Below are 19,966 nucleotides of genomic sequence, written 5' to 3' on the forward strand. Positions count from 1 at the left end.
TGATGAAGAAAATTAAGTCTTGACTGAGGATCGCTGTACATTAACTTATTTGCAGAGCCCACCTCCCTTGATGTTGAGGCAATGATAGCCAAGAAAACTAGTCTTCTCTTTTGACCTCCGAAACTGTTGAAACCTTATTCTTTTGTCTTTTCACCTCAAGCATCCCACCTGTGGCAGACAAAAGTGGGTTTTTTCAGTTTAGATAAAATTACAATTCTATACTGGGAGATGGTTAGGTCCTACTAACTCATTCAATCTTATTAATCTGCTTTTACTAAAAAAATTTTTTGTGACTTTTTTATCATAGGCAGCAATGAGAGATGAAATATATTTTTTTAAAAGACATACCTAAAACCATAATAAAAAGCTTTGTGGATCAGGAATAAAATAAGAAAGACAGCGATGAGCAAGGATAATACTCAGTACTGGCAAGAAAATGGGTACTGAAAGCATGTGATAAGGAGTTAAACTAAAGACAAGAAAGCAGAGACTAAAGCAGGGCTTCTCCATCTCTTAAAGGAACCTTAAAAATGTGGTGATCCCTGTTTGGGCCCTAGCTGTACAGTGAGTAGTAGGAGGAAAGAGAGGAAGCACAGACAGGACTGGACATACCCACCTGTGATCTCAATGGCTAAAGCCTTAAATTACCATAAGACATGAACTCTCAGCCCTCAATATCAGATCTGGCTCCAGACTTGTTGAGGCAAGCCAGGTAGAGGCAACCATAAAACTAATAAAAAAGATGAGTGAATGTAGAGAGAGGATAAGCAAAAATCGCCCATCCAAGAAGAGCCTGCATATTTAAATTCCAAAGCACATGAGAAAAACTGACATTAAGAAAGCCAACCATCATACTAAAAAATCAGGAGACCAATTCGTTACCAACAAAATTCAAGTAACAGAACAATTTCAAAATAGCTTTTAAATAAGTGTTTCCAACCCTCAAAGAGATAAAGAAAATAACTATATACCAAAAAAGACAACATATATAAAAGAGGGCAGATACAAATGAAGAAAAGGTGGCTATGCAAAAGAATCAATAGAAATCTGAGAAATAAAATTATAATCATTTAAATAAAAATATAATTCATGAAGGTAAACTATTATACACACATTCTAAGAAAAAGTAGTGACTTACAATATAGACAGTATTGAAAAATTCAATCCAGAGAGCAACAGATTCTAAAAGGCAAATTATAAAAGGAAATTTAAAAGATAAAGAAGATGAATTAAGTGGATCCAACATACACCTAATAGGAGTTCCAGAAGAGAGATAAGAGGAAAAGACAAAGAAGTAATATCTGAAAGAAAATGGCTGAAAATTTTCCAGAATTGAAGGAAGACTTAAGTATTCTGATCAAAAGCATACCCTAAATGTCAAGTGGGAAAAACAAAAATAAAAGTTACTTGTAAACACATTGTAGTGAAATTTTATGACATCAAAGACAAAGGAAAAAAAAACAGAAAATTATCAGAAAGTAAAGAAAAATGCCAATAAAGAATAACAATTCTTAATGGCAACAAGAGATAATAGAAAATAATTAAATTACAACTTTAAAATACTAAAAAAAAGAATTGTCAAGCTAGCATTCCATACATAAAGTATCACTTAAGATAGGAGGAAAAATAAAGACATTCTCACATACATGAAGATTAATAAGATTTATAACCTCATTGAATAGACTAAAGAACAAATTTCAGCAAGAAGAAAAGTGAACCCAGGCAGGAGTGAGATGCAAGAAATAAAAGCAAACAGAACAACAGGTAAAGTACATTAAGAAATATAATTAATAACTAAAAGAAATTTTTAGGAACTGGATTTTCAGTAATAAAAAGTGATACATCATAATTTACGTGACACAAGTAATTTAAAGAATAAACACAGAACTATGGTTTTAGACAACTATTCCAAAAAATGATGGGAGGTAGAATGTCAGTGTATAATTAAAGCATTCTGAGGCATTTTTCTCCCATGAGAGAAAGAAATATTTAATATCTTCAAGTTGTGTAAGAAAGAATATATAGTTGAAATGTATGACAAGAACATAAGGGCACTTGCGAAAGAATAGAAATATGATCTATAGCTTTTAAACCAGTAGAAGAAAAGGAAAAATAGGGAGAAAATAAAAACTTCATCAATCTAACAGAAAGCAAGAAAGAAGTGGAGGAAAAGGAAAAAAAAGCTACACTAAAGAAAGAAAATAACAAAATAAGATACCCATAGGGATTAAGTCCAAACACATTATTTATCAAATGCAAAGTAATTGAACTTTAGCAAATTCAAATAGACTATCAGATTAGATTTTAAAAATCCAGCTCTCAGCCGCTCACAAGAGACATTAACAAAACAAAATGACCGGGAAATCTGAAACAAATGGATATTGAAAATAAGACATCTAGTCAAACACTAAACAAAAGTTAGCTGTTGTCAAGATAGTAGTATCAGGCAAATAAAAATTCAAGGGGAGATGATACTGCTATAGGAAAATATTAACTTTGAATCAGGACATCTGATCTGGTGATCACATGTTGGATGACCCCTGCTCTAGATCCTGAAATCCTATCACAAGGAATTCGAACCAGTGCTCAAGCCCCCAAATTGCAGAAAGACTTGGCTGGGGTCTGGGCTGTTCACCACTGCATTGGCACTGTGTGTACACACGCTGCAGCGCCCAGTGCCTGGCATGGACCAGGAGTTCAGTAACACTGAAAACAAATGGACACTGAACTGTAAAGGCAGCAGAGGAACCCCACCTCTTTTTCTGTACCCTCAGAGGTAAAACGTGGTGCAGGACTCACCTCCTCCAGCTCTGAACGGATTTACCCCCCTCCATCCTCTCTCCTCTCCCACCCCAATGTGTTCCCAATACTGTCTATTTTGTTGGTGCAGCTATGCAGAGGAAAATTCCACGAAAAAAATATCTGAGGTTGAGGATCTTGGAGCAGAACACAGGAGCTGTGCCTCTGGAGCCCACTCCTGGGGTGAATGAAAGGGGAGGGGAGGTAGGGGAAGAAGGATTGGAACAATACAGGCATTTTCAGACAGATCTTCTATATTCTAACGTGTTCCCTTTGACCTTGTAACATTCTTCATGGTTTTGAGTAAAAGAATCTCTAATAATAACTTCATTCTCTGGGGAGGGGAGGGAGTCAGAGTTGTGTGGAATTTTCAGAAAGAATTTTATATCAAATTCTAAAACTGAGAAAATAATATAAACACATTCAACTAAGCCTATAAGCTCCCCTGTACTGACAGGCAGCTTTGAATGAGTTCTGATGGCAGGTGGCTTTTTGCAAATTACTAAATGAAGATCAATCATTGCAACTTCCTATTTCTCAGGTAAGACCTTCTTTTTGCTACGATGTTTTTCACTCTAAAATAGCGGGGGAATAAAAATGCACGATCCCTGGTCAGTCCTGGTCCACCACCTTCCTGAGAATCATCTCGAGAGGTTAAGATTCTCTCCGGCAGTAACTGAAGAAGAGTTACAGTCGGCAATGGCGGAGTGCTCATAATCAATCTTTATTTGTCCTTTTCTTCAAGGAACACCTTAATACTTAGCAAGGGAGACTTTTTAGCGAGGCTGAGGAAATTTCTGCGCGTATGTGACAATGACAGAGACAAAGAAACAGATTCATCAAAAGCAGAGTTAATAGCTAAATAACAGACATAAAAAAAGTGGTATCTACACATGGGAATCCATTGCCTGTCACAATTTAGTTCTGATATTTAATTATCTGTCGTCCAGAACAGGGGAGCAGTTGCTTCAGCTTGTGGTCTTTATTCATTTCACCCGACGGGGTTGGAGGTCGATTGCATACACAAGAGTGGTTTTCAAATGCAGGTGTGTTAGGGGGGAAACAGAGGTAAGAACAGAGGAAGCTGAGAAATAACTATTCCATTGGTTTGCATATTTATGACTTTTTCTATTGATACGGCTGGAGGGAAGCAACTTGGATTTTTCTGTTCCTTTGTATTGTAAGACAGGATCTAAAAGTTCATAAAACATATGTGTTTCATTATGGAATGCTTACCATGTAAACCTTATCAAGCCACCACGCAGAGTAGGAAGTGGAACATTGAAAAAGTCTCCTCAAATCCCTCCCCCCGAGAACACCATCCTGATTTCTGTGACAATTCTTTCCTTGCGTTTCTTTATAGTTCTGCCAATTTCTTAAACCCCAAAGAGTTCAATTTTGCTTGATTTTGGACTTTACAAATAATCTTACAGTGAATACATTTGTGTCTTGTTCTCACTCAATCTAAAGTTTATTAGATTTATCCATGTAGTTGTACATAGATGTAGGTCATGTATTTTCATTGTTATATATGTATACCACCATATGACGATACCAAAACTGTATTCACCTGTTCAACTGGTGATGGACATTTAACAGTTTTCAGTTTGGGGTTATTTAGACTAAGGCTGAACATTCTTAAATGTGTCCTGGTGCACACAGATAGAAACTTCTTTTGGACAGATGTTCAAGAATGTTCAGCCTAGGAGCAGAATTGGTAAGTCATGGACTACTTGCTTCTGTGTGTGTGTGTGTGTGTGTGTGTGTGTGTGATTGTGTGTGTGTGTGCGCGCACGCGTGCATGTGTGTTAGGAACACATGAGATCTACCTTTTTAAATTTTTATGTGCATAATACAGTATTGTTAACTACAGGCACAATGTTGTACAGCCGATCTTCATCTCATATAAATGAAACTTCATACCCGTTAAGCAGAAACTCCTCATTTCTCCCTCCTGCCAGCCCCTGGCAACCACCAGTCTAGTCTCTGTTTCTATGAGTTATTTTACAACATTATTAACAACAGCCAAATATGGAAACTAAATGTCCATCAATGGATGAATGCATAAAGAAAATGCAATATACACCTATGATAGAATATTATTCAACTTTTTTTTCAGTTTTCCTATAATCTATTTTATTATCATCTGAAGATTACATATGCAGTTAAGAAAATGAACCAAATCATGCAGTCGGCCGTTCTCTGGGTTCTGACTCCTCACAGCTGTGATATTAGGAGAACTAGAATGTGGAGGTCAGTACTTTAATGTCAGCAGTCTGCGCCCTCCCTCTCCATCTGTACCCACCTATTTCATTCAGCATCTTGACAGTTTGCACAAGAAAACTGTCCTAAGAATATTATTCAACTTTAAAAAATAAGGAAATCTCGTCACATGTGACAATGTGGATAAAACTGGAGGACATTATGCTTAGTGAAATGAGCCTGTCACAGAAGGACAAACACTACATGATTCCACTTACATGAGGAGAGACTGCTTCTTTAACTTTGCTCATTACTGTCAAACTATGTCCCAAAGTGCTTATACCAATTATCATCTCACCAGCTGTGTATGAGAGTTCCAACGTATGAATGCCTGGGAAATTGGTAAATAGCTTTTTCTTGTTCAAACTGAAAGGTATATAGCAGACCATGAAGTGGAGAAATACAGACAATGCTTGTGCTCTGGTGTGCTGGAAACCTATGGACTTTAAAACCACACATGATTAAATCCCCCACTTACTGTGTGACCTTACCTAATTTGCTTAACCTTTCAATTTTCCTTTATGTAAGATGGGAGTAATGTCCATCTCAGGGCTGTTTGAAGGACTAGAGAAATATATTTACGGTGCCTAACATGGTACCAACATAAATTAGGGATAAAATGACTGATAGCTATCAGTATCATTCTCTGTCTCACTTATTTCCAAAACCAGAGTTGAAGAATCAAAGATCCAGTTTCTCTGAGGCAGTTACAAGGGCAGAGAGGCACACTTTGCAGATTGTTTGCTGGTATTATATAACATGCTTGTTTTGTGGTACTTGAGCAGAGAAATGTATCTTGAATAAGTAAGAAGAGAAAAACATAAAACCTCTTTTAGGACCTTTAGAACTCCCAACTCAAATATCAAATCAAGTGCAGCAAAAGGCATCTCTTACGAAACATTTAAAAGGAAAGACCAGAAAGTAACTAAAAACAACTGTGTTCAAGCCAAGCTAAAATGGAAAAAGTAAATATTCCACCAGATTTTAATGTCACCATTTTCATTCACTCCCCGGGATCTGCTCATTCAGAAGCAGGTGTGCTGCTATGGAAACCATTCTACATATTCCCTTAGAGTCATTCATTCACCTGAGGTCTACTGCAAGAGTTGACAACTGACTCTATGATTTAAAAGTCATTTTAAAAGTCACTAACCTCCTTTCATTCTGAGTTATTGTGCCATTTTCCAGCTTTTTAACTGTGGTCGCCAGCACTTTATTTGCGTCATTGGCGAAGTCTAAGTCTCGGACCTCAGACAGCGGGACAGACACAATGGCAAAAGCTTCTTTATCTTCTTTTGTTTGGCAAGTTCCGATCTGCAATGTGTTTTTCCACTAAGATTAGTTGTTTTACTAAATAACTATGCAATATTCTTCAACTACTAACACATCTTAGTACCGTTTAAGAGATACAAAACAGGAGTAGAGAATCCAAACACAGTAATTCCTACACGCATCGTCCACTATGAAAGGCCGTAGGGACACAGATTTCCCGTGCCCATCTCCTGCCTTGTTTTCAAAGCCCGCCTAGAAACGTATCCCTTTCACACATGTTCTTTGCTTCAGTTTCAACAGAGGAGAGGAAATGCCCTCCTAGAATCTTCTTCCCTTTCTATATGCTACTCCCACTCTTTTGGTATCTCTGCTACATCTTCCTGAATCACAGCCCGGCTGCAGTCTAGCCTCTAAGTTCAGCTGCCTAAAGCAACCGGTAGGCATGAGTGCCTGATGAAATTAATTGCAATAATCTCTAATACTGGTGAAGCTCAACTGTAAGAACATGTCAGTCACCCCCTAATCCTATTCACACAACATCTGGCTGAAAAGTAAACCACTCTCGGCAACATTTACCTTCAACATAACAGGCCTCTCTTCATCTGTGTCTATGGGGATGCTAGTGCTGGTTACCCACGTGTTTGTACATAAATGTCTTAACCGAACGTACGAATTCCTAAAAGAAAAATAGTATTAAAAACACAGATTATAAAAAATTAGCACACTTACATATCAACATATTTACCAGTTTCATACATGATATGAATATAAATATATTTTTAGACTTAGTAACTGACTCAAGTGTAGATCAGTCTGGTTTAAAGGGACTATCTGAACTATAGGCTATTTCAAAGCATGCAGTATTATTACATAAACCAGTGGTTCTCAGAATCTGGTCCCTGGACCAGCAACATCAGCATCACCTAAGAACTAGTTAGAAATGCAAATTCTGAGGCTTCATCCCAGTCCACTGACTCAGAAGCTCTGAGGGTGAGATCCAACAGGATTTTACCAGCCTTTCCAGGCAATTCTGATGCATACTAGAGTAAGAAGCACTGACTGTGTAACCATCTGAGTTAAAACTGCTGTCTGATTGTAGTCCCTTTTGTGGTTTAATCATCTGCACGTAAAAGTACACAGTGCAGTCGATCCCCATTAATCGCAGATTCCATGCCTGTGAATCTGCCTACTCACAAAAATTTATCCGTAACCCCAAAATCAATACTTGGGTCACTCTGGAAGTCATTCTCAGACATACACGGAGTGGCAAAAAATCTGATTCCCTGCCACTCACATTCCCAGTGAGGCGAACAACACGATGCTTTTCCTTCTTGTTTCTGCTCTCATACTGTCAACAAGTGTCTTTCTGTGGTCTGTTTGGCGCCATGTTTTTCACTGTCTGTTGTTAGTGAATTCATTGTTTAAAACAGTCCTAAGCATAGTGCTGAAGTGCTGTCTTGTGTTCCTATACAGCAAGACTGTGATGTGCATTACGGAGAAAACAACTCATATAAGAGATGCTTCATTCAGGCATGAGTTATAGTGATGATGGCCGTGAATTCAACGCTAATGAAACAATATATATTAAATAAGGTGTCTTTAAACAAAAACACATATAAAATAAGGTTGAGTATGGATTGATTGACAAAAATATTGTGCCCAGAGGCTTGCAGGTACCTAACTCTGCATTTCCCTTAGAAGCAATGGGTCAGTATTTGCTAATTCATGTTCCAGAAATAATAAGAATCAACTATATGTGAACTGAGAGAGAGTGCATAAGAAAGGACAGCTAGAGCTTCACCCAGCTCAAATATTATCATTTTTGGTGAATCTATTATCATTATTTCTTTAACAAAATGGATAAAGTATCTATTAAAAGAAAACCACTGAGGTAAGTTCTCTGCCTTCAAGTTGCTGAAAGTTCAGTAGGAAAGATAAGATAAATAAATCATATAACATGAGGCAGAAAGCATTAAGGCCAATAAGAGAAAATCAAATAAAACGCCAAGGACTTCAGGGAAAGAGATTCATTCTCAAACATCATGATTCTTTTCATTCATAAAAGTAGATAAAATAGAGACTGAGTTAATGCACTGAATAAAATGTCTTACAAGCAATTTTTGTTAGCAGTAGCTAGAGAATGGGTAACTGACCATTTTGGTGAATGCAGTGGTAGTCCCACACCTGGTCCCTCTCGTGGTGTTTCTAAAAGAGACCCCCGCAAAGATCCACCTTGTGGACTATCAGGTAAAATAAAAGAACATATTCTAGAGGAAATAATACCCACAGGACTAAAAAAAATGCCACCAGAAAGTATAGAGTCTGCTCTTCCAGGGGAAAGCACTGTGAAACACGGTATGTTTGTAATAGATGTTCTGTTGCCCTGCACAGAGGTGCCTGCTATGCCGCTATCACACTTGGAACGAAATATTAGAATGCTTTAGCAAGACGTGAACAAAGTTTCAAATAAATTAAGTGCAAAAAAAGAAATAGAGATTGTTTCAAAAATCTAAAACAGCAAAGGTCCAATCCTTGTCCAAATAATCAGCAAAGGTCCAATCGTGAAATACCTCTGTATTACCACTTATCTTCTGCATGGAATTATACAGGAGATGTCACTTGGACTCAGTTATCTTCCTCATTGTATTGATATTTTAAGCATCTGGAAAGTGAGGCCATAGCTTATTCAGCTCTGTGTCGTTCCCCCTATTCTTACTCCTGGACCTTCTATAGCTGCTTATGGAGTCAACCTAGATGGCTGGGTTCCAAGCTAAAGAGACTACGTTTGAGCATAATAACCTGCAATTTCTAAGAATTTTGGAAATGAGTAACTATTTAGGACCCACACCACATAAATCCATTGTTAAAATCTTGATATAATCTGAATGTCTAAAAGATGAAGGCACAGTAGCATAGCGGTTAAGAGTACAGATTTTGATCACAGAATCCAGAATCAAATTCCACTTCATGAGCTTGACAAGGATCAATCAACCTAATCACACTGAGCCAGTGGTTCCCCAACTTGGCTACATGTTAGAATCACCTGGAAAGCTTTTACAACCCTATTATTGCCCAAGCTGCACCGCACACCATTTAAATCAGGATGTCTGGGAGTAAGAGGAGGCATCAGTACTTTTTAAAGATCCCCAGATATTCCAACGCGCACCAAAGACTGGGAACCACTGCTCCAAGCCCTTGATACTTAAAAGTCTAGTCCACAAACCAGGAGCATCAGCATTGAGGGTCTGTTAGCAATGCAGACCTCAGACCCCACCCTAGACCAAGCAGATCAGAATCCGAGCTGCCATCAGATCCCCAGGTGGTTCAGTACACATTAAAGTGTGAGAAGCACTGATTACAGAGTGTAAAGCTTGAGAAGTATTTGACCCCGCATTGGACTCACCTGGGTACTGATTTTTAAAAGTAAAGCCTGCATCCTGCCCCCAAGACTCTGATTTCACTGGTCTTGGTGCGGCCAGAGCATGGAGAGGGCGCAATGCTGCCCAGGTGATTCCAGTTTAGAGCCAACTTGAAAAGCACTGCTCTAAGTCCTTAGTTCCTGATCTGTAAGAGTTGCTGCCAGCATTAAATAAGACATTTATAAAGAAGCTGACACAGTGCTTAGCACACAGCCAGCGCTCCAGAGTTATAATAGTAGTCATTATTAAGTGTTCATTAGTGTTAGCGTTAAAACAATTAATGACAAATGAATCTATGTTAATACAAAATTCTGGTTCGATACTGAGAAGGGCTTCAGCAGTTCTGAAACAGGAATAGATGAAAGCTTCCATATAAAGTGAGGCTCAGGGGCTTGTCTTGGGTCTAGTCACATTACAGTAAGATCTTTCTATCATTTCCCTAAGCAAACTTTCTTGGTTAGAGTTCAAGAAGGACTCTATTCTTGCTGAGTTAAAATCTAAAATGCATAGTCAGAGTAAGGATTTATTAAGATGCAAGACTCAGAAGAGAAGGTCAAAGACCTGCATCAGGCCAGACCTTCAGAGGGTATTTCTTTACAGGCTTCTATTGGTACAACAGAGTGAGAGAGGGCTCACATAAGGCCAAGACTCAGCTACATTTCTCCCATCCAAGTATAAACCAGGTCCGACTCTGCTTAGCTTCCAAGATCAGACAAGACTGGGCACATTCAGGGTGGTATGGCCGTGGACTGAGCTACATTTCTCATGAATGAGAACAGCCAGGAAACAGCCAAGGAAGTCCAAGGAGCAGTGTTTCTTGGCAGTGTTAGTACAGCAACTTTTTACCTGCCCTGAAAGTAACCTACACAATAATGTCTGCATTTTGAGCAGGTACCTTCAGCCTAACCACTGCCATCTGCCCAAGGCAAGGTACAAGCATGCTGTACCAAGGACAATTTAGAACCATTTCACTAGACCTGAATATATGGGCAAAACTCCTCTATGCATCTAGAGAGCACATCAGAGTGCTATTGCTGGAAAGCAGACAGCTCTAGGCAAAACAAAAAAATCTTAATTAAAATAATCAAATCGAAGTGAAAGAACGTAAAATACTCTCTTACATTAAGTTCTGACTCCCTCATTAACAATCTCCTTTCCCCTCCCTCACTGGGGGCCAACTGGTCTCTTAGCTGGTCCTTCAGCACACCTAGTAAATCTCAAGATTCTTCCACTTTGTGTTCCTGCTGCTTGAAACACTTCTCCCATATGGAGAGGATCTGACCCTTCAAATCATTCAGATCTTTTCTCGGATGTCCTAAATCAAGAGGTCTCATAATAGAACTCCCCATACTCTTCAATTTTTCTTCAAAACGTTCTTATTACCTGACCTTATATTTTATGTTTGTTTATTGCCTCCCACTCCCATCTGAATTTAAGTTCATAACCAGTTTGCTCATGGTTTTCTTCCCAATGCCAAGGGCAATGCCTGGAATGGAATTGATGCTCAATAAAGGTTTGTTGACGGAAGGACTTCCCCGGTGGTCCAGTGCTTAAGAATCCACCTTCCAATGCAGGGGACGCGGGTTTGATCCCTGGTCGGGGAACTAAGATCCCACATGCGGTGAGGCAGCTAAGCCCACATGCCACAACTACTGAGCCCACGCTCTGCAGCCCCTGCCACAACTAGAGAGAAGCCCGCATGCCACAAGGAGCAGCCCGCACACTCTGGAGCCCGCACCACAACTAGAGAGAAGCCCGTGGGCCGCAACAAGGAGCCCTGTGCACCACAACAAGGAGCCCGTGCACCACAACAAAAGATCCCACATGCCACAACAAAGATTCAGAGTGCTGCAGCTAAGAACCAACACAGCCAAATAAATAAAGTAATTTTTTTTAAAAAGATTTGTTGACTGAATGACTAAATAAATGAACAAGTGGATGATGAGTGAATGAAATTTTTAATTTGACATAATAAAAATAAATGCCATGACTATTAATGGAAATGCTTCTAGATCATTTTTTATTTTAGTAACCACAAGCCATATAAGTAATAAGAATAAATGATTCTTATGAATTTTTCAGAATTTCTTTTCTCCTGCACATTTGAATTATTTTTAAGAATAAAACAAACTATGTTAATCTACTCACAAAAGAGGAATGATTTTTTTTAACTCTTGTTCTTCACTTATGCTTGCTCTCTTTATATCACAAAAATTATACTAAGATTATGATTTTTATTCCTTACCTGCCAGCAAAATTATTCAGAGAAACACTATTGTTTAACCATATTTTTTTTTACCTTGGGACCAGGCAGTCCGCTCTCTGAAGAGTTGTGGCATCCAGTTCAAAAAGGGATGCAATGTCATTTCCATGTGGGACTGAGACCAAAGTGTACATGATCTTCTCCTCTGCCTGGCGTTTCTTCTTTGCAGTTGGAAGATCTCCATCTCTCTGTTGAGGAAGTACAAGGTTTTTTACTTTTATATGTTTCTTACTAAACTCTCCAATTAATTGGAAGATAAGTTTTAAATTTGCATTTATTTCTTCATTGGATTATAGTGATATCCAGTTCACATCATCCAGAAAGAGCAGATTGGGCCTGAGAGCCTTTCAGGTAATTATTATTAACAGTGATAAGTCCCACATTCCAGAGGGGTGATTTGACCTGGGCAAATTATCAAGGCACTAACAGTCACAATAGTTTTGATCCCTTCCCTGGTATTAAACCTATTATCACAGTAGTAATTTTGACCATTCCACATTTAAAACAAACACAGAGAAGAAGTAGTGTGTTGAATCACCTAGAGTTCATAAATTAAAGAGTAAGCATGGAAGTGTTTCAGAGTTCCTGCCTAACTCCCAAAAATCATTGGGATATTAACTTGGAGGGAGGGGGAATCAACAGCAACATTCCCATTCAGTTCATCAGCTCATTTCATTAGATCCCAGAACATAGTATAATGGCATATAAAGTGAAATCAAATGGAATAGAAGCCTTCAGATGATGTGAAACTCAGTCAATATTTCTAGCACACTCCTACCATTTTAAGCAAAAAACAACACAAGACTGATGATTATGTATTTTCACTCGAACTTCCCCAAGTTCCAGCGTCCCATGGAAGAATCTGATGTATAAGAAAACCAAAACATGATACAGCAAATGTAATATAAGCTTGGTAGTAAAGTACATAAATATAATTACTTATATATAATTATTAAATCAAATGAAATTTGAAAATGAGAGAGAAAAACTGTCATTGTACCATCACAGGTAGTTGAAAGAAAATAGGTGGGAAGGGATGCTCAAAGGCAAATGAAAGCCATCTATATCCAAAGACAAGCATTTCTTTAAAGGCTGCCGTGACAATGAAATACTACATCCGATCATTCCAAAACATTCACTTGAAGCTCCATCCCAAGACTGTGAAAGTCATTTTCCTTGGATCAGTAAACCCTTGCAGTTTCATGCTGGTGTCTTCTGTAAATGGTGCACAAACGGGTAGCACTAGTTAACTGTGAATGGGCAGAGGAACTGCCAGTGTTCTTAAGAAGGAACAGGATTGCTATCTGCTAAATCTCACATAGGCTAGGAGTATCTGGTAGCTCTTGTCATCTCTGATTTATATGTTTTCTGCAGAGATCTAAGTTCAGACTTATATGAAGACAGGGGTCTGGAAAACTCTCCCCAGGTGGTTTAACCCCCATAACAGTTGTTTCTTACCAGCAAATGTGAACTGTGTTCATTCATCAGAAAAAGGTATTCTTAACTTACTATACACTAGAAGTGAGTATAAGGAAATAGGAGAGAAGGAAACGCAAAAGCAGTAAGCAAACCCCACTTCTGAATTGATACAAAAGTTCTCACAATAGCAAAACCGTTCCCTTGACTGTTCTCACTAATCTTACCACAAAAATTTAAGAGAGAGGAAGATGAGATTATTTCCTTTAAATAAAGACATGAGTGCAGTTACCTACAGGAGATGAAGGATGAGGGAAGGAGCAAAGGAAAGAGGATGGAGAGGGGGAAGGACCAGAGTAGAAAAAGGGGGAGTGAAGAAGAGGGAGAGAGGAAGGAGGGAGAGGAGGTGGAGAGGAGGGAATAAAAAGGGAAAAAGGAGGGGGGAAGAGGAAGGCAAGGGGAGCAGTGGGTGCTATAGTGAATGCTCAACCCCATATTCAACTAGTCACGCCTCAGTCCAAATTAACCAAAGCCAGCGGCCTGGTCTGCAGCCCTTAAGCACTGAATTAGTCACTCCTCAAAGGGTAGGCATGAACTCATGGTTAAGAACCTCCTTCCCTGGTGGCGCAGTGGTTAAGAATCCGCCTGCCAATGCAGGGGACACGGGTTCGAGCCCTGGTCCGGGAAGATCCCACATGCCGCGGAGCAACTAAGCCTGTGTGCCACAACTACTGAGCCTGTGCTCTAGAGCCCGCGAGCCACAACTACTGAGCCCGCGTGCCACAACTACCGAAGCCCGCACGCCCAGAGCCCGTGCTCCACAACATGAGAAGCCACCGCAATGAGAAGCCTGCCCACCACACTGAAGAGTAGCCCCCGCTCGCCACAACTGGAGAAAGCTCGTGCGCAGCAACGAAGACCCAATGCAGCCAAAAATAAATAAATAAAATAAATAAGTTTATTTTTTTAAAAAAAAGATCCTTCTTTAGGTCTTCTGACAAAATTCTCATGGGTCAGGAGACCCATTTCACAGTGATTCACAGTGATCTGCGTTGAGGGCATGGAAGTCTGTGAACTAAAGACAACAGTCTTTGAAGGGCAAAAACACCATCACATCCTGAGAGAGGAAAACCTAAATGTCTTTAAATGACCCAATAAGAGTAGTCTGGCCAGACAAGTAAGTCAGGAAAGAAGGCTGCCTGGGTAACATAACAGCTTAGGCTCATGGAATATCAAGCTTGGGAGGGATCTTTATAGATCATCTGTGAGCTAAAAAGACTTCTTCCAAATAAATCTCTGGCAGCAGCTAGTCTAGTGAAATACTATAACTTGTAATTTACTCCTTTGGGTCTTGAAAACATTAGTCTTTAATTATTCCCTACTGAAGTTTAGACAGCCTTTCTACAGTTTTGTTTATTTCCTATATTTCAACTCTCACAGTGGGTTGGGAGAAAGAGTCTAAAGAAAGAGAAATAGCTGGAACGAGAAAGTAGGAATGAGGGAGGGAGAAAGAAAGGGAAATGAGTGTGAACACTAGAAGAAAAATAGCAGTGTACAAGAAAAATACGACACCAAAGGCAATTTCCATGAAAGAAATCATTGATAAACTGGTTTTCATGAAAATGGGTTTCTTCTGCTCTGTGAAAGACACTCTCAAAAGAATGAGAAGATGAACCACAGACTTGGAGAAAACTGTTCCAAAAGACATATTTGATAAAGAACTGGTGTCCAAAATATACAAAGAACTCTTAAAATTCAATAATAATAAAACAAATAATCCAATTTTTAAATGGGCAAAAGACCTGAACAGACACCTCACCAAAGATGGCATACAGGTGGTAAATATATACATGAAAAGATGCTCAACATCAAATGTCATTAGGGAATAGCAAATTCTCTAATGAGATATCACTCAAAACAATGAGATACCATATACACCTATTAGAATGGCCAAAACCCAAAACACTGACAACACCAAATGCTGACGAGGATATGGAGCAACATGAACTCTCGTTCATTGCTGGCGGGAATGCAAAATGGTACAGCCACTGTGGAAGACAGTTCAGTGGTTTTACACAAAACACATTCCATACCATGTGATTCAGCAATCGTGCTCCTTGTCATTTACCCAAGTGAACTGAATAGCTATGTCCACACAAAAACTTGCACCGCAGCTTTATTCATAACTACCAAAACTTAGAAGCAACCAAGCAATCTTTCAGTAGGTGAGTAGGTAAATAAACTGTGGGACATCCAAGCAATGGAATGCTATTCAGCACTAAAAATAAATGAGCCATCAAGTTATGAGAAGACACAAAGAAACCTTAAATGCATCTTGAAAGAAGCCAATGTGAAAAAGCTACACACTGTGTGATTCCAAATATGGTATTTGGAAAAAGCAAAATTATGGACACAATAAAAATATACTGTGAATATACTGCCAGGGATTGGGGGAGGGAGGGATGAATAGGAAAAGCACTGAGGAGTTTAAAGGCAGTGTGACTATTCTGTATGATCCTATAATGGTGGAGACATATCATTATACTTTTGTCAAACTGATAGAATGTACAACACTGAGAGAGAACCCTAATGTAAACTATGAACTTTGGGTGATAATGATGTGTCAAGGCAGGTTTACCAGTGTAACAAATGTACCCCTCTGGTGAGGAATGTTGATAGTAGGCTGTACTTGTGCGCTGGCAGGGGTATGTGGGAACCCTCTGTACCTTCCACTGGATTTTGCTGTGCATCTAAAACGCTCTTTAAAAAGTGTCTATTAAAAAAAATAGTCTGAGAGAAAATATTTGTAAATTATATATCTGATAAGGGACTTGTATCCAGAATATATAAAGAACACTTACAACTGAATAGCTGTAAAGACAAATAACCCAATTAAAAATTGAGAAGGGACTTTGCTGGTGGTGCAGTGGTTAAGAATCTGCCTGCCAATGAAGGGGACACGGGTTCGATCCCTGGTCCGGGAAGATCCCACATGCCACGGAGCAACTAATCCTATGCGCCACCACTCCTGAGCCTGTGCTCTAGAGCCCAAGAACCACAGCTACACAGCCTGCGTGACACAACTACAGAGACTGTGTGCCACAACTACTGAAGCCCGTGCACCTACAGCCCATGCTCCGCAACAAGAGAACCCACCGCGATGAGAAGCCCGTGCACCACAACTAAGAGTAGCCCCCACTCGCCGCAACTAGAGAAAGCCCACGCACAGCAACAAAGACCCAACACAGCCAAAAATAAATAAATAAATAAAAATTGAGGAAAGGATGTGATGACATTTCTCCATAGAAGACATACAAATGGCCAAGAAGCACATGCAAAGGTGCTCAATATCATTACTAATTAGGAAAATGTACTAGGATGGTTATAGTCAAAGACACAGACAATAACAAGCGTTAAGATGTGGAGAAATTGTAACACTCCTATATTGCTAGAGGAACACAAAATGGTATAGCCACTTAGGAAGAGTTGGGCAGTTCCTCAAAATGTTAAACATATAACCAGCAATTCTAATTCTAGGTATCTACCCGAGAGAAATGAAAGTATATGACCCCACAGAAACTTGCACTCAATGTTCATAGCAGCTTTACTTATAAAAGCCAGAAAGCAGAAATAACCATCATGCGAATGATGGATAAACAAAATGTGGTACATGCACCAAATGGAATATTATTTGGCCATGAAAGGAATGAAGTACAGATACATTGTACAACCTGCAGGCACCTTAAAAGCATTATGCTAAGTGAAAGAAGCCATGAAAGAAAGGCCATATACTGCATGATTCCACCTATGAAATGTCCAGAAAAGGCAAATTATTCATAGAGACAGTAGATCCAGGTTGCCAGGGGCTGCTAGTGGATACAGGCTTTCTTTCGGGGGTGGTAAAAATGTTCTAAAATTAGATAGTGGTTATGGTTTTACAACTCTGTGAACATACTAAAAACCACTGATCTGTAATTCTAAACATGAGAATTCTTATGGTATGTAAACTATATCTCAATAAAGCTACTGAAGGAAGGGAGGAAAGAACAGAAAAGAGAGGGGGGAGGGAGGAAAGATGGGAGAGACGGGGAGATAGAGGGGGAGGGAGGGAAGGAACAAACGAATGAACAAACTAACTAAAACAATGAAAAAAAAGTGTGCTGTTGCGTTGATCTCTGCCATGCAGCTCAACAAGAAAATCCAGGTGTTATACTAAGATATGGATAGCAAAGGAGCAGTTTTCCATGAAGGCTCTGAAATGTAATGGTGACACAGGAATCACACTTCTGCCTGACCCCAAACAACTGAGTCAAGAAGGTCTTAAGAAGATCTACACAATCTTCTTACATAGGGCCCAGTAGAATACCACGTGCAGCTATGAACTCCTTCCCTACGGTAAAAATGGTGGTGACGTCTGAAATTGAAGATAATAATCACTATGATGAGGAAGAAGGCAGAGAAAGAGGAAGGAAGAGATTTAAGAAGAGGAAGTGCTAATTCTAAAAGAAAGAAAAGGAAGTTTGCTGTTTATTACATCTTAACATGAAAACTTGGGGGGAAATAGACGAGGAGAGTTACAGTCACAAAGAAATATTATGAAAGAGCTCTTTTCTGGATTTGGCAATGCTACTGCAGCCAAAAGAAAGAACCACCAACATAATGAGTGTTATTAATACATGTGAGGGAAGATTGCCTCAGAATGTAAGAATGCAGAAATAATGGACGAGATCAGTCAGTTGTAGAAAAAAACTCAAAGGATTTTTGTGAATATGTAGGCACAGGGATTTGAGCACAAGTGGTTTAAATGGAGTATTAGAAAGGCACAATTAAAATATGATTTTAGCTAAGGAAAATAAAATCTAATCAATTACGTTGAACCATATTTGAAGAAAGGCTTTATTAACAGAAGATAAGCATGTAACCTAAACAAACGGAGAGTCAATGAACAAGAATTTGACAGTTTCTCTCATCGCAGGCTAGGGTAGATGAAACAAATTAGTATTCCAGTTTTCCTGGAGGAATTCCATATCCCTGAAAGGCATGTGTGTCATCTAATTTCCTGAGCTCTCCACGCCAATCTTCTAATCATAATTTAGGTTTTGATATAGATTTTCCTTCAGGGAAAATGCACTAACTGACCCAAGGATTTAGATCTACTTAGCAACTGACAGTTGGCACTGTGGTTTATACATCAGTCATTTGTGAATTCACTAGTGGAATCAATCCTCCTGTATGCACTGTCCTTTTCCCCCTTTTGAAAGGCTAATAAAATGAACTTTCTAGACTTATAAAAGGCGAGTAGATTCAGGTTCCAAGAGATTGCCCTCCTACCCCATCCCCCTTGGTAATATCTCCCCGTGGGATCCTGATAAGAATAGTCAAAAGACCTATTTTGACACTCTTACAGTGAAAAATAAAAATCTTTTCCATAGAGAAACCTCACTTATTAGGGCTAGCTAAAAGAGGTCACTCTAAGTTACTCATACTATTTAAGACCTGTGGTTTAATTTTAATTACCTAGGATAAGTGGAATGTACCCCCAAATAATTTGCTTAGGTCTTTGAGGAAAAAAGCTTTAATGAATAGATAAGTTCCATTTATAAATAGCATAACAATTGTTTATGTGTGAATAAGAGCTTCTAACACATTTAGAAGTTTTTTAAAACAGTGCTATAGTCTTAAGCATTCTGCTATTAATCTCTTGTACTCTGTTAATTTGCTTAACAAGCTGTCATAGCAGTTTGACAGTAAACTTCAAGCCAGCCCCTTGGAATTTTTTAACTAATAAAATATGAATAATGAGTTATAAGCATACAGTTTTTAAATAAATGGATCAAGCTTCAATATCAAGAAAATTAATATTATATTTCTACAATATGAAGGCAGTTCTGTTCAAAATTGTGTACTTGTGGCTTTTGTTTACGAACCCACATCTCTTTTTAAGTAAGAAAAAAGACCCCAAAACACTAGTTCTCTGCAGAGAATTACAGAAGCACACTGCCCTCCCTCTTTGCATCATGAAAAGACATTAAGGTACAACAGAGCTTAAACAGGTGTGAAATTTAACAGCATCTCAGTCTCCAAAACACTCTCAATTTAGGGAATGAAGGGCTGCAGAATGTTAACCTAGTCTGCTGGGCTTTTAGAAAACTAGCATTTTCACTTGGAAGGAAAGGCACACAGTCTCGCAGATTATACAAATTGAAAATCCTGTATGAGAAGCCAGAGGATGCTAATGGCTCGCCAGCTTCTCTAGCTCCTGGGGGCCCTGCCCGCGGCGCACAGCAGGGAGCCTCCTGTTACACCTTCTCTGTTGCCTCATTTGTGAGTCATCGCATTTTCAGCAGAGACATCACGTAGCAGTTCTGCTGTGAAGAGCCAGAGACATTCGGTAAGAAACAATGTCTGCGTTTTCAGGGCCGATTCAGACCTGTGGCCACGGCAGCATAACTTTGTGTAGGCATCTGTGTTTTGGTCCAGACCCTCTGGGGCTCTCACTGCAGACTTTATGGAACAGACACAACCCTGCCATTTA

General features: G+C 39.1%; 1 protein-coding gene across 4 annotated transcripts in view; it reads right to left on the reverse strand.

Moving 5' to 3' along the window:
- ITPR2 (inositol 1,4,5-trisphosphate receptor type 2) overlaps positions 1 to 19,966 on the reverse strand; it is a 533,444-nt gene that overhangs the window by 378,343 nt on the left and 135,135 nt on the right. For all 4 annotated transcript variants that reach the window (XM_067695972.1, XM_067695968.1, XM_067695971.1 and 1 more), the window contains 3 exons: positions 12,052 to 12,203; positions 6,910 to 7,009; positions 6,215 to 6,375 (listed from right to left, as the gene is read on the reverse strand). In XM_067695972.1, coding sequence (XP_067552073.1) covers positions 6,215 to 6,375; positions 6,910 to 7,009; positions 12,052 to 12,203 — 413 coding nt within the window. The remainder of the gene's footprint in view (positions 1 to 6,214; positions 6,376 to 6,909; positions 7,010 to 12,051; positions 12,204 to 19,966) is intronic.

The sequence above is a fragment of the Pseudorca crassidens genome, chromosome 11 (genome assembly GCF_039906515.1).
Source record: "Pseudorca crassidens isolate mPseCra1 chromosome 11, mPseCra1.hap1, whole genome shotgun sequence".
Taxonomy (NCBI): Eukaryota; Metazoa; Chordata; class Mammalia; order Artiodactyla; family Delphinidae; genus Pseudorca; species Pseudorca crassidens.